The sequence below is a fragment of the Podarcis gaigeae genome, assembly GCF_964106915.1.
Source record: "Podarcis gaigeae genome assembly, chromosome: 7".
In the NCBI taxonomy this organism is placed as follows: Eukaryota; Metazoa; Chordata; class Lepidosauria; order Squamata; family Lacertidae; genus Podarcis; species Podarcis gaigeae.
Genome location: NC_139683.1, coordinates 15,698,090 through 15,714,017, shown reverse-complemented (window position 1 = coordinate 15,714,017; position 15,928 = coordinate 15,698,090). Strand labels below are relative to the sequence as shown.

The 15,928-nt window shown below is 42.2% G+C and overlaps 1 protein-coding gene and 1 long non-coding RNA gene across 6 annotated transcripts in view; both read left to right on the top strand.

Moving 5' to 3' along the window:
- Positions 1-15,928, top strand: part of COL14A1 (collagen type XIV alpha 1 chain) — a 134,757-nt gene that overhangs the window by 30,964 nt on the left and 87,865 nt on the right. For all 5 annotated transcript variants that reach the window (XM_083748866.1, XM_083748867.1, XM_083748864.1 and 2 more), the window contains 2 exons: positions 13,721-13,876; positions 14,445-14,564. In XM_083748866.1, coding sequence (XP_083604992.1) covers positions 13,721-13,876; positions 14,445-14,564 — 276 coding nt within the window. The remainder of the gene's footprint in view (positions 1-13,720; positions 13,877-14,444; positions 14,565-15,928) is intronic.
- Positions 5,684-11,214, top strand: LOC310849338. The gene is made up of 2 exons (XR_014566873.1): positions 5,684-6,175; positions 10,935-11,214. It is a non-coding gene; the product is annotated as an uncharacterized lncRNA (long non-coding RNA).

Here is a 15,928-nt window from a genome sequence, read left to right as displayed (position 1 = left end):
GCCACTTTGTTCTGTTTAAACCATTACTCACGTCAGTGACTTTTCAAATACATCGTTAATTATTATGAGAACAAAATGCTACACATCAGTAACGACTGTATTTTGGTTCAGTTTCAGTGCTCTGCACACCTGTTAAAGCAGCAAATTTAGGAGTGGTGTTTGTAAAAGTAGAGCTGTTCCACTAGTCTACATTCCAATCTGAGCATGGTCCATCAGACGTGGAGTTGGGAAGTTTTCTTCAAATTGTGGAAAGAACCCAAATCCTCCCCCATCCATAGACTTGACCAAGTAAGGTTAGGATGTTGAATTGTCCATTAAGATAAAAACCAACAGGAATGTGTCCTTGGAAAACAGCAAGCTTAACTCCATGCCAGTCCACATAAGCCTTGAGCAAGCAAGCACTTTTGTCGTGAGAATGATGTTATTTTCTGATTAACAAACTAGGTTTGTCAAGGGTAATGGTAGAGTACGTTTATAATGAGACATGCTTTGTGCTTAAATAGCTTCTGGGAGCAAATCAGGTATTTTTTCATGCTATTATAGAATTCAAAACACCCTTTAAAAAAAAAAGCATTCCAAAGTAATTAGACCCCATTAGCAGTAATTTGCAAAGAATAAGCACATGCAAGAGCCTAAGATTTCCAATCTCAAGACTTCTGAAATCCTCTGTCTTTTCAGGTTTGTATGCTGGTGGGGAAAATTTGTCCTTATCTCTTTTATTGCATGCTGGAGAGAGTCTGGCTTATTTTGGGGTTACCAGTAAAAAATACTTTGCTTTTGAGCAGTATTGGTCATACTAAAGTGTTAAGTAAGTATCTTAAATACAGAAGGAATACATAGAAAGATGTGTCCAGAATCCATGCCAGAGACTTACTAAGAATTCACTACCTAGAGATATGTCCGTCGGCCATTATTTTAGATGGATTCAGAAAGTAATCCAAACTGAAGATCCCCAGGGATGAGCTGATTTTGGAATAGGTTGACTGAGCTGTCTCAGTCATAGATACTGCAATTTCATGACATATGTTTAGGCACCAGGTGAAAACATTCCTCTATATCCAGGCCTTTGGCTGATTAACCAATATATGACCTTTGTGTTTCTGGGAGGGGGATAGTTTTTGCTTTATTATATGTTGTGTGTTCTCATTTTGTATTTCTATGTTGTGAATGACCCTGTGATCTTGGATGAAGACCGGTATACAAATAATAATAATAATAATAATAATAATAATAATAATAATAATAGTTGGGTCAGCTGAAAGTAGCTCTGCTCCTGAACTGAGTTTTGAATACAGGTGAGTTACACTGGCATCACCTTGCCAACAAAGGTCCATATAGTTAAAGCTATGGTTTTCCCAGTAGTGATGTATGGAAGTGAGAGCTGGACCATAAAGAAGGCTGATCGCCGAAGAATTGATGCTTTTGAATTATGGTGCTGGAGGAGACTCTTGAGAGTCCCATGGACTGCAAGATGATCAAACCTCTCCATTCTGAAGGAAATCAGCCCTGAGTGCTCACTGGAAGAACAGATCGTGAAGCTGAGACTCCAATACTTTGGCCACCTCATGAGAAGAGAAGACTCCCTGGAAAAGACCCTGATGTTGGGAAAGATGGAGGGCACAAGGAGAAGGGGACGACAGAGGACGAGATGGTTGGACAGTGTTCTCGAAGCTACCAGCATGAGTTTGACCAAACTGTGGGACGCAGTGGAAGACAGAAGTGCCTGGTGTGCTCTGGTCCATGGGGTCATGAAGAGCCGGACACGACTAAATGACTAAACAACAACACCAACACACTGGCATAATTTAGCTCAGCGTATATCAGGCTGGCTTCCTGTAGTTTGGATTGCTCTGCCAGACTAGTCCTAAGTACACTTACTTGGCAGTAAGCTCCATTGGCCCCAGTGGGATGGTGCTTTCAAGTATACATGCATAGCACTGCTCTCTAGGAAGAGGGTTACACAGATTCATGGCAAATCGACCCGTCAGTGGCAACAGGCTATAATGAGAAAGTGAAACCTCCCTTTTACAGAGTTGGTATCACTTTGAATGAATGCTACATACTGGGGCCAAAGGGAGGTAAGCAATTGCCTTTATTTAGTCATTATTTGAAATGTGAAAGGTGAAAGATTTATATGATCTGAAGAGAAACCAGAGTATACACATACACATGAACGTAGCCCGGTCGATTTATGAATGAAAACATGAAATGCAGAATAGGTTACATAATAAGAGAAATTGTTCAGCCTTAGAAAGCTCAGAGGCCTTTTTTTGTAAAGCTAATGATGAACGTTGACCTGGCAAGGTGAGCCCAGTTCTGATGTCCGGAAAGGCAAATGGTTTCTTTACTAATGACTGATGGGAGCTCCCTGGAAATGTAACCACGGTTTATAGAGTGTTCAGTCATCAAAAGCGTCTCTGTTCTTCTGGTTTCTATCCTCAACCTTCCCTGGCCAGGCACTTAGCTTCTCTTCACGCTTGCAGAGTTTTAAGCTCAATGGCTCATTAATCCACTCAAGTCATTTTGCTCTCTTCAAAGAAGAGAGTGATTCCTTCGGTCGCTTTCCTGAGCTTCCCTGCGTTGAAAAATCTTTTCTGTGCTAAATGAAAGGGGCAGTGGGCTCTTTCTGCTCTCACCGTTCCTGAGTACACGTGGCATGAAACTCTTAAATGCCTTTGGTGCCTTTCCCAAAAAGCCTTTTGTGTTGCCTTGTGTCTGGTTGTCTTGTCATGGTCCTCCAACTACGTTGCTCCAGTTATTTCGGTGGAACAAGACTTAACTTGGCAGACAGCTGCAGGGGCTCTTTCATTCAAAGCATCACTTTCATTTAGAAGTTGTGCAAGTTCCAATGTTTTTTGAAAAGACATATAATTTTTTTTGGGGGGGGGGGACTTGACTATCAGTGCGAGACTTAGTTATATTCTTTAGGCCAAGGGATAATAATTCTGTTTAAAGGACTTGCCCCTGATACGATGATGCAGGCACAAAATAGACTTCTCTGTATGGAAAAGAAATCAACACATGTCAGTGTATTTATGGCTGTTTCTTTTCCACACGCAAGCTGTGGAAAAAGCAGTGTGAGGGAGAACAGCGATGGGGACCCCGTGGCCTTCCAGATGTTGCTCTGCTGTTGTTGGATTTCAACGGTATCTTGAAGGCTTCAGGTTTGCCATCGCTGGAACAGAGACTAGGGACGGGCACACCCAACATTTGCAGTGTGAAAGTATTCTCACCTGTTTATTCATATGTCTGGTCCTTTGGTGAGTTGGGGACCTCACCTGCATGTGAAGATAGGCTCCACTGGATTGAGCATATGAAACCAATGGTGGATCTAATGGTCAAGAAGGCAGTTTCTGAATGTGCCCTAGAGGGAAGTGAGGGGCAGAAGCGGCTTGCCCAGCTGGGAAGGGAGCCCATCTAGGAAAAGGAAAACTCTGATGCTAAACCTGCTGCTTTTGATTGAATTGTACACCCTGCCTTGAGAACATTTTTGGCAGAATAGTAATAATAATATTTTATTATTTATACTCTGCCCATTTGTCTGGGTTTCCCCTTCCACTCTGGGTGGATTACAACATATATAAAACATAGCAAAACATAAAACCAGTAAGTTTTGCTGGTCTTATTCTTACCGGAAGAATAAGAAATCAAGATTCAGTTAATTTGGATATGCAGAAAATATTAAAAATAAATTTGAGGAACCGCAGAAAGAGGGGGAAGGAAGTCAAGTTTTGAAATGTTAAAATGATTGTAAAATTAGTGAAATGTATAAACTTGAAAAGTATAAATAAAATTTAAAAGTACACACACACACAGAGGAGGACCTAAGTGATGGGGGTGGAGATGCTCCTTCAGATGGTGAGTTATAAACATTTTATTAAGTGAATATATAATTATGGAGATGTAAAAAATCTCCACTGCTTTTAAGGTATTCATACATGATCTGGACTCAAAGAGGAAGCCAAGTTCGTAGGTTGATGACACCCAGTTTTTCAGACTGGGTTTAAAAACAACAACTAGACAACAGCCTCAGGGATTCTCATGGAGACCTCAACACATGAGGTGGGGTGGATTAACCCTTCCCTCCTAAACAACAAACACTTCAACAACCCTCCCCCCACCCCTTTGCCCAGTTAGCTTTAGAAAAAAGCTCCCATCTATGCCAACATGAGCTTTCGTCCCTGAATGCTAATTACATCATGGGGCGGGGGAGGAAAAAGATTTTATTGGGATTGTAGCTAGAGAGAGAGTCCCTTTGTGCAGCCATTCCAGTAACAACTGCTCTCTCTCTCTGTGTTGTGTACACACACACACACACACACACACACACTTGTAATTGATTAAAGAAATACCAGAGATATAGCTGAATGTAGTACAGTCAAGCCTTGGCTCTCAAACGGCTTGGTTGACGAACAAATTGGTTCCCGAATGCCAAAAACCCAGAAGTAAGTGTTGCAGTTTTCAAACGTTTTTCAGAAGCCAAACATCTGACATGGCTTCTGCTTGAGTGTAGGAAGTCCTGCAGTCAATCGCAAGCCACGCCTTGGTTTTCGAACGGTTTCAGGAGTCAAATGGACTTCCAGAACGGATTAAGTTCGAGAACCAAGGTACCACTGTACATTAAGCCTAACACGTCGTTTGGACTGTTGCATTCCTGAACTGCATGTAGGCTTCCAGGAAGGAGCCGGAGGACCACTTTTAGAAGCAGTACAGTGGTACCTCATGTTATGTACTTAATCCGTTCCGGATGTCCGTTCGTAACAGTGAACCGCTCATAACATGAGGTGTGCTTTCACTAATGGTGCCTCCCTCTCCTGCCGTGGTGCTGGAGTGCGACTTCTACTCGTATCCTGGGGCAAAGGTCGCAACAAGGGGCATCTACTTCCAGGTTAGCAGAGCAGGTAACCCTCAGCATTCGTAAGGGGGACAGTACGTAACACGAGGTACCACTGTATGTTGATTATTTTTTAGTCTGAGGTAAACAGCGTTTCCGTGCACTGCTCTGGTTCGCCAGAAGTGGCTTAGTCATGCTGGTCACATGACCCAGAAGCTGTACGCCAGCTCTCTTGGCCAGTAAAGCGAGATGAGCACCGCAACCCCAGAGTCAGTCACGACTGGACCTAATGGTCAGGGGTTCCTTTACCTTTAGTCCTCCTGTTCACTTAATGCTAAGGTACCCGTTGAAAGGATAGCAACTCCTCCCCTTAAAACATTAAACTATAGCGAAACCTTTTCACCTGATTGGCAAGGGTATAAGTGCCCTCAGAAAGATTACAGAATGACAGAGCTGCAAAAGACAATATTGATTACTTATTGGGGTTTCCATTTAAATTAAAAGGAATTTAAGTTATTCCTCAAGTTTAACCTAAGCATGCACGCACGAACATACGCAATCAGGTAACATATGCCCTAATCCCAGAGGAAGGTAAATGCTCTGGTAATATTGAGAACAAAATGGGCAACCCTTTCTTGATCGTTAGAATAGCATATATTAGTATGAGAAGATTTTTATCAAGCTGTGTGTTATTTGGTACACTTCTGTAGTATACAGAAAATAAACCACTAACTTTGCATTGTTGTATCCTTGAGCCATTATCTCTCTTTATATGTACACTTTTTGAACTCTTGACTCATTCTATGTCACAAATATGTCCCAATATGTAGCTTGCAATGTGTGTTTTTTTCTGGGTGCACAGAGTCCCCCTGGCCAAATTGTATAAGTAAAGAAAAGAAAACACAAGATATATCTTAAGACATCCAAAACATAGACTAAACATCTAATTTAAGTTGCCAGAAAGCTGGACTTGATATGTCCATTCACCCTTGCGTTTAAAGCACATGATAATACTTGTCTCCAAAGAATGTTGTCAGGCTTAATTAATTTGTTGTTTGCATGTCACGAAGCGCCCATAACTACTTCAACTGTCAGATGGATTGAGAGAAAATGTGTGTGTGAAAAGTAACAGTACAGTATCAGCACGAGTGAAGCAGGTTAATGCACTATTAGTATCTCTCTGTCTCGTAGACGAGTGAATATATTATTATAAGTTTACATTACTAGTATAGCATGATAAAGTGTGAATTTTTTTCAGGCAGAAATATCTGCCGTAGTTTTGCCACCACCTGCCTGCCCTCTGGGTGCTGAACTTTGGAGGAGGAGGGAAGTACAGCTAAGGTCAGTGCTGTCAACAGTTCTTTCTATGCCTGGGGCAGGCTCAGAATATCCTCCCGGAATCAGAGCCACGAAAATCACACTTGGGGTGTGTGTGTGTGTGTGTGTGGCCGCAAAGGGTTAAAAGTATAAAATAGGAGTTATCCTTGTGCAGACCCCTGTGAGAGTCATTAGTAAAAAACTGGAGGGAGAGAAGAATGTGGACCTCGAGGAAGACTTCTGGTAAAATTCCAAGGGCTCATGGCATTCAATCTGCTTCTGCTCAGAAACGCTCTTTTTTTTTTAAAGGTTTGCTGGTGGCTGCTGTCTAATCAGCAGCTGCAGCCCAGAATTGCATGCCTCTGATTTCCCCCCCATCTTTTCCCAGCCAACATCATTCAACCCTGGAAACTACATTAGCAAGCAGAATGTGCTGTGCTGTGTTAGGATGCAGGCACAAACGCAGTGAGCATGTGCTAGTCTGTGCCGCTCTACACTGCTGCTGCCTCCGTCAAAAACCAAACCAGGTGTGATGTGGATATTCTGCAACTGTTTTTGTTTTTTGTTTCTGTTTTTTTGCAAAACTGAAACTTTTTTTTTTGCAGTGATAAAAAATGGGGGAGGCAGGAAGTGACTGTGGTTCTTTTTAAAATGTTTTTTATTGGTTTTACATATAATCACATTAAAAGGTAAAGGTACAACTGACTGTTAGGTCTAGGTCCAGTTGCGGACAATTGTGGGGTTGCACGCTCATCTCGCTCTGTAGGTCGAGGGAGCCGGCATTTGTCCACAGACAGCTTCCAGGTCATGTGGCCAGCATGACTAAGCCGCTTCTGGCGAAACAGAGCAGCGCACAGAAACTTAACACCATATCCTCTTATTTTATCTCTTTGGTTCAACTGAGCCTAGCGACCTCCCTCCCTCCCGTCTGATGGTTTACAAAATTAAATTTTACATCTTTGCATTTCACTTCGTTTCCCATCCTTGTTATATCGTTACCTAAAATATTATATTATTCAACCTGAATAGGTAGCAATTTCATCTTACACATCTTCTGATAACCCTGCTAGTGGTGTTAATTGCTTACAGTTGTCTTTCAAATGTAATATAAATTTGTTCCAGAAATGACTCTGGTTCAGGACTGCAGGACACGAGGAAAGGGGAATTAATCCCCTGCCCTATCATTTTCCCACTGAAAAGCACCCACCCCTAAGGCTGCTATTTGCTTTCGTTGGTAAAACTGTGATTATGCCCCACTGGAGGAAAGGAACATACTTATTATTTCAGTGGGTTAGACTAGATTTCCCTTGGAGTCCCCTCCAATGTTACAGTTCTACAATTCTACAACCCCTGTCCATTTTGTACCATTTTTCTGTGCACCTCGGGGCAGATTTCCTATCACACCTCACATAGAAGTGGGGCTGATAAGACTTGTAGTCAAATTCTTAGGGAATACCTGGATTAAGGTGATTAATCTTATTTCAATTCTGATCAAGTTGATTTTTTTTTGAACTGATTCCTTTTGCAGTCCTAATGTTAGAAACAAACAAAACTCCCTATTGGATCTTTAAATCAATTCAGGATTGTCAGTTGTTGTTCGAGGGTTGTGAAAAGTTAGTGTTGGCAACTTTCCGTAAGCTTACAGTCTAAACTTTTAGTTAAACATTCACAGCCGTTTATAAGAAAACTGGGAAAGAGAAACATTAATTAAAAACAACATCGCAGAAGCTGCACCGCTTGCAGGAGGCAGATGTGGCTTTTGTTCCGAAGAGGCTTTTGCTTTAGATTATTGCCAAAAGAGACATCTCACATATTCAGTTGAAATACAGCCCACAAAACAACGAGCTCAGATTGGTGCAGCGGGAATTTATCATGGCTCGGGGTGAATTATGGTAAAGTGCAATTAAAAGCACAAGATACAAGTAACCTAGTACGAGGGATGAACAAATATGGCAATTTCAGGGGTTTTCTGCTTCCCATTTTTTCTAGTCTTCAGTTCAGTTTGCTGCATTTCTGCATCAGTTTGCATAAAAAAAAATCATTGCAAAAAATAGTATTTTAGTTCACATTTCTCCTAAAATGGCCTCCCTCATTCCACTTGTCCGCTTCAGCTTCTGCCTCTGTTTCTTGACTGCTCTCTGCCACAGACTCTCCCCGCTCACAAAGCCCTGTTACCTCTTCATCTTCCGACACCTCCTCTTCTCCCTCTGACCACTCATCATTCTCCCACCACCACTCTGAGCTTTCTTCCCTTGGTGGTTCCCAAGCTGGTCCCTCCCATGATTCCTCTACGTCCAACCAGTCCATGATGACATCCTCTGATGTAGGCCAGTCATTTCTGGCTTCCTTCCTCTTCCAGTCTTGACTGAGACTCCTCATGGAAAAGCGGTGGCACAGCCCAGGAGCATGCAGAGGGAAATAACCCGTCCAGAAGAAGAGCTTTCCTGGATCAGACTAAATATTTGCCTAGCCGCATATGCTTTTTCCAACTAAGGCCAACCACTGAGAACCCCACATGGAAGCAATAGCCCTTGCCCACCATGCCCTGCATTCAGACAAAACTTGTCTTAGTCTGGAGGCTCTGTTTAGCTGTCATGCTTCAACGTTATTTTCGTTTTGCAGCCAGGTGAAAATGTACCTCTTTGTCCAGGATTTTGAGGTGAGGCGAAATGCATTGAAGTTGTGTTGCGCTGTGTCCTTCTTCTCCCAAGTGAATTTCATTGGCTGTTACGCGGACAGTCCCCAACTTGAAAAGAAGAAGAAATATGAAGGGCTTTGAAGACCCAAGTTTGAGTTGGAATCCAGCCTAAGAAAAGTAGTTGGACGTAGAAGCTCCACAGCCTCAGAAAAATCTTCAGTGGATTAATGGCCTCTTTGCTACTCTGATTGTTAACAACCGTGCATCAGTTCAGTCTAAATATATTTTTGATTTCATTTTACAAAAAAATATTTGGGATTCTTTTCATCTATCTTTAGGCGAAGCATTACCCATAAATTTCAAAGAGGGGGAAGCAACACTTTGCTCTGGACTGTATAACTCCTTTTTGGAAACTGTGTTGATAGCTATTCAGTGCTTGGTACTAAATAACAGCCAATCAACAACCAATCAATGAATGATTAGCAAAACCAGACCATAAATCTTACAGTGGAACCTTCTCTTATCTACATGCCAACAAAGAGAAAACAATTATTGCCCTGCTCATCTTTCTCTAGAAATCACATATTTAGCAAGACGCTATCTTTGTGGTTGGTCATACCCTGACCAGCATTTAAAGTATTTATTAACACACACCACAGTGCAGATGGGCATAGTATGAAGACATCATCCAGTAGAGCAGGGATGGAAATGCCTGGGGTCCTCCAGATGTTGTGGGACTCCGAGTCCCATCAACCACAGCCAGCATGGTCTATGGTCATCATGGTATTGTGGGAAAGATTATGGGAGCTATAGTTGCAACAACATCTGGAGGTTCTTTACCCTTGCATTAGAGTGTCAGATGTAAGTGTTTGGGACCAGTGACCAAAGTAGCTGTGTTATCTGCATTGCTGTTTTTCTAGGAAGAGAGGTGCCGAAACACCGTGAACACCTCCCTTGTTCTCTTATACTGGCAATGGTGGCCACCTGAAAGGTGCTGGAACTGAGTTCCAATGGGTTCTGGCTGGGAAAAAAAAAAGCCCTGGTTATCTGTAGGAGTGTCATGGACTGGTTGGGCACAGAGGAATGGTGGGAGGAACCAGCTGGGTTTACCCCAAGGGAAGAAGGCTCAGAGCCCTTGGATTGGTGGTGGGACGACAATGAGTGGTCAGAGGGAGAAGACTGGGAGAAGGAGGTGTCGGAAGCTGAAGAGGTAACAGGGCTTAGTGAGCGGGGAGAGTCTGTGGCAGAGAGAAGTCCAGAATCAGAGGCAGAAGCTGAAGCAGGGGATGAGGGAGGCCAAGAGGCAGAGATGGATCAGGATGGTGAAGAGTCAGGGGTGTCTGCCCCTCCTGCTGCAACAACTCCCCTCCCCTTTGTCTCCCAGTACCAGAAGAGGCATGAAAAGGGCAGAGGAGAAGTTAGCTTTGTGCAGGTGCAATCTCTGATTGCTTGGGGAAAACCCTGGAGAGGAGGGGACTTAGACGACTGCTGGGAAGCAGGAACCTTCAGTCTCAGCAACTGCTTCACGGGGGCAAGACCTACTGGAGATGAGTTGCTTTTCTCATTAGGCCCGACACTCCTGTGCAGATTCTGTTTTTGCTAATAAAGAGTTAATTTGAACTTGCTCAGTGTGATTTACTGCTGGCTCGCTCCTGTAAAGGAGGTTGCAGGTGCAATCCCTGCTATCTCTTATTAGAAAGGTTTCCAGGTAGGAATGCAATAACAGGGGACTAGTGCACCCAAGCAGTCACTTGTGTCAAGAGCTCCAGGTAGAACATGCTGTAGATAGCATGCCATGAGGTCATGTGTGCAGTATTGATACCAACTTCTTTGTGGGTCAGCTTGTGTTATTCATTTGACACATTCCAACTGAGTAGCTCCATGTGCCAGAATTTTGTTTGTGCAAACCACCAGTTTGTGATTGCTGTGCTACCACTTTACTGTTTGATAATGAATTTTTAAAAAAGATTTTACATGGCTTAAATGGGATTGACTTTAAAATGTGAGAAAGTGCATTTTTTGAGGTGTTTAAACAAATAAAAACAAATGCTTCTGATGAAGATCTTTTCTCTGTTGTTTTGTTAGCACAGTGATTGTATATAAATCTGCAGTTTTTAATATCTCACTATTGTCATTCCATTTTAGGATCTCTCAACACCTGACGATAAGTTCAAGTGAAGTGCTAGGAGAAAATCAAATATATAAACTTAGTGGGTGTGCGGAAGTAGCAAAAGTTTTATGAATAGAAGCTTTGAGCAAGTTCATTGCAACTGCGAAGAATTATAGACGTTCCAGACTTCTGTCGAAGTACAATATGATATGGAACAAAGTCACTAATGCTTGGGTGTTAATATAAATCTTGTGGGATTTAATAATGGCTTGCTTTGTTCTGATAATTTTGAAATAAATTATTGTGAGGAACGCAGTTGTAAATTTTCTCGGCTGCTGTCATTTTGCAAAATGATTTATATAACCAAGCTGAATTTATTTCTTCTGCATAATTGTAATAGCTTCACACACCACGCCAATTGTAACTATCTTAAGAAGCAGATAATTTTGAGCTAAGAATGAGCGGACTCCAAAGTTAGCCTACTTTAAAAATGTGTAATGGGGACATGAGGGATCTAATGCTTCGATCTACAGCACTCTTAAAACTGAGTAATTAGATCTAAACTATTTTGCTCCTAATTACTTGAGGTGGAATACATAGGTGGAAGCAAGTATTTTAGCTCAACCTGGTCCCATTTCTTACTGATGGGGTAATTCAATTTGATTAAAGTACAATTCGATGCATTTGATTTGGGGGCAATCCTATGGCAAGGTCCACTGGGATGCGCAGTTTAGGATACAGTGAGTTGCCAGCTTAAGTGGTTGAGTCTCAAACTCAGCCTGCATTACCTGTTCTAACCTGGAGATTTAATTTCCAGAGTTCCCTGGGAAGAGGGATTGCCTGTTAAGGGTAGCTAACAGGTTTCTGTGGGAGAAGCCATGACTGTTTTAATAGCATAACACTGCTCTAAATGTATTGTGTAGAATATCCGTGTTTGGGTTCCCAGCTGCTGTTGGAACACAACTCCCATCATCCCTGACCGCTGGTCCTGCTGGCTAGGGATGATGGGAGTTGTAGTCCAACAACAGCTGGAGACCCATATTTGAGAAACAGATGGTGCCATAGTTAGGCCTATTCATCTGAGCTGAAAACAACCTGTTCTCTAGCTTGGTCCCCATATCCCATGTAAAACCATCATTTGGGTAGCAGGACCAGAGAGATCCTGCACTGAAACAAGCATGTCAATTCCGTGTGGAGCTCAGCATGAAAAATTCACTATTTGGGGGTAAACCAGCTTTATAAACCCAAATAGCCCACCTGCCTTTATATTAAGAATTGCATCAGTGCACCAGGTTGCTGACTGGTTTTTCAGTGGTTTCGTTGAGAACATTTTCCAGTGCCTATGTTACAGATAGAGCAATAAAAATGATGGAAGAAAATATACACATTTTTAAAAGCTGCTTAGGGCGTAAACCTTGTCCATCAGCTCCACTCCACTCTGATCCCTACTGAAATTAATATATTTAGAATGGCTTCATGAACCGTCCTATGAGTTCCACTTGAGTCTTACAGTCACACTTCTGGTATTGATTAATTCTTCCCTTTTCTTCCATCGCAGCATGCGTCCGCTAAAATTGTGAAAATGAGATCATGTTTGCTTTTCTTGCATCAGATTATCCCTGTTGTATACCCTAACCGCAATTGCACACTTGCAAGCTGGTCCAGTTATTGTGCTTTATTTAACCTATTGTGTGCTGTAAGTGTCTATAACAAAATCATCTTCACTGCAACACGTTTGTGTATTTGCATTAGTTTTTATGTGCTTGCATTGTTCTTGGTTTTTTTTTTGCAAATACGTACAAATCAAAACTTACAAACTTGAAAAAGAGAAAAGAAATTAAGAAAGGTTACAAAAAAAGAAGAAAAGAAAAGAAAAAAGAAAAACAGAAACATAAATAAGTATCATACACTGATACAGTTAAATCTTAATAAAGAAAAAAGAAAATCATAAATAAAGCGAGATTAAGTCATTCATTGTTAAACTAATACTTTACAGATAAAACACATATGCTTTTAACAATTACCTCTTCTGCGTCATCCATTGTTACCTATCATTGTTACTTAAAAAAAATAATCAGATAAATTGTGATAAAGACTGGTGACTATTGCCTGCATTTTCAAAGCCCTTCTGCACATCAGATTGCTTTTACTGGTTTCGAAATAATGCCAGCAATATTAATGCTGTGTTGACAGTGCTGCATTTTGGAGATAGGGTGTTAATAGTTTTTATTAAGTGTCCTAGGGCTGCATATGTATTGACCTTTCAACTGCTGTTGCTGACTCTTTGCTCTTATATTGCATTTGACCAACTGTGCATGTATTTTATTCTGATTTTACTTCTGTTGCTTTCTTCACAGGCACCTGGCAGGTGTCCCTCTCGTCTGCTGTTCCTTTCAAATCCATCCACTCACCTTTATTTGTTAAAAGTCTTTGCATTCTCAGCTAACTTGAGGCTCAATATTATAAATTGGGATTTCAAGGTCATTGGGTCAAACAGAAAAGCAATTCCTTTGTCACCTGCAGGAGACTTGCCCATTAATATAACAAGGCCATTAACCTAGACTAACAAGAAGGCTGCTCCTGCGAAAATGCAGCTGCTGACCTTACAATGAATTGTTGTTGCTTTCTCCCCAACAAGTTCTTGACAAGGCAGAGAATTTCTGCAAGCCTTCCTTGGAGTCAATAACTCTGTTATGTGTTTACAGAAGTATTATATATATTTTTATTTTTTAAAAAAGGAGGAGAAAGAGGAGGGGAAAAACCTTCTGTTGGGAAATTTTCATGGAGTAAGCTCTTTCGCTTGCTGTTTTGTAATTGACAGAAAACCAATTTAAATGCAAAACTCCAGCCATCGCAGACATAGTGATCTTGGTGGATGGTTCCTGGAGTATCGGCAGATTCAACTTCCGGCTTGTGCGTCTTTTCCTGGAGAACCTGGTTGCTGCCTTCAATGTGGGATCCGAAAAAACAAGAATAGGTAATATTTCAAAATGTAGTTTGTGTGTAGGGGGACGACGACTCAGCCCCTTGTGACTTGAGTTGCTATTTCTTTGTAACTGCAGTTTGTCTGTATTTTTGTTATTTGCATGTAATTAGCAAAAATATGGTGGCCTTCAAACTGACACTGAAATAATGGGTGAGAACGTTATACACGCAGGTCCCACTATCGGAATGCTCTATTATACGAAATTTCAGTTATCCGAATGCAGACAATTGTGCCCAAACCTGTTATACAAATGAAGCCTTGCCATATACAAACCCTCTCCAAATGCATATGGTTAAGAGTGGTAGTCTTGTAATCTGGTGAACTGGGTTTGCTTCCCCGCTCCTCCACATGCAGCTGCTGGGTGACCTTGGGCCAGTCACACTTCTCTGAAGTCTCTCAGCCTCACTCACCTCACAGAGTGTTTGTTGCCGGGGAGGAAGGGAAAGGAGAATGTTAGCCGCTTTGAGACTCTTTCGGGTAGTGATAAAGTGGGATATCAAATCCAAACTCTTCTTCCAAACTCTTCTTATGGGATGATGTGCATTCCTTTCTTCCCCAGGCCTTGCACAGTACAGTGGCGACCCACGGATAGAATGGCATCTGAATGCCTATAGCACAAAAGAGGCTGTCTTGGATGCGGTGCGCAACCTACCCTATAAGGGTGGGAACACCTTAACAGGTACAAGTATGATTTTATGCGCTTCAGTAATGTGCAGAGCTCCCCAGTTATCCTATTCATTCTTTTGCACGGAGAGTAAAAATGTCTCTGTGTTATTGCTGTAGTTTGGTTATAAGGTTAGTGAAAGGCGGGGGGGGGGGGTTATCGGCAGTATGTGCAGGAATTCATGCGCCGAACTCTAAATCATTCTACATGGTGTCATTAGGTTTAAAATAATAATAATAAAGACTATGCTACATTGAAGGAGGCAGGGAAGGAAAACATCAACCCAGCTATTCAAGCTGATGCAAATTGGTTATATTATTTAAATTTTGAAGGGTGCATCTTACAAAATGTTCTTCCCCGCTTAATTTACTCATTGATGTGTTATTAATTTTAGCCAGCAGCATTGTGCTGGGAGCTGTACAGAACATGTTGGTTAAAAGGCCCCTTTCCTGTAGGGCTTGCATACTACGCAGTGGCCTGTGTTCACCTCAAAGGAAGAGGTTGGAAGCATCTGCTTTCTTGTTTAAACTAACCACAGTTCATCATTGCATCCAAACCACTGTGGTTAGTTTAAATGATGGCTTAAACCAGGAACAGGCAGCTTGTGACCCCAGTGGTGTAGCATGGGTTGTCAGCATCTGGGGCAAGGCAAGTAATTTGCGCCCCCTAACCCATGGATTTTAGCAGGGGGCAGAGAGCTGTGAGTGTGAACGCCCCCCGCCCAGATGTTGCGCCCGGTGTGGCCGGCCCCCCTGCACCCCCCATGCTATGCCACTGTGTGACCCTCAGCTTAAAGTTCAACAGCCGTCTTTCAACGAGACAATTGGTTCTAACCTCTGACATTCCCTGCAGCCCACTGAACTGGGAGCAAGCAAAGGAAAACAGGGTTAGCACCACCTGTCGGAATTTTCGCTATGACCGCTGGAAAAGCTCATCCTCTGATGGTGATTAACGACCTAAGCCTTTGATGAGGCTCCAGGCACGTTCCCTCATTACGCAGAGTATCAAAGCAGCAGCGAAAGAGACGAGAAATATGAGCTACATGCTAGGTTTTACTTCTAACTACGCAGACAGAAAAGAAACATCCTCTCTCTGTGAAAGCAGAGAGCAACTGAAACAAAGGAACGGGAAACCAGTAAACATCACATCCGTCTCCTGTATTCCATGAGACTTCCAACAGCCTGGAATGTCTGGAATGCAAAACAGAGTCTTGTGACTCCAAGCACTGCACAGTGGCAACACACAGAAACCAACATTACCCACTTTGGGCTCTTTCTCACAAACAACCAACGTGCAGCCCCTGATAGGTTACATTCAAGGGAATGCAACGCTCAAGAGAAAATGTTGCAGGCCAACATGAGGGGTTCAAACAAACCACA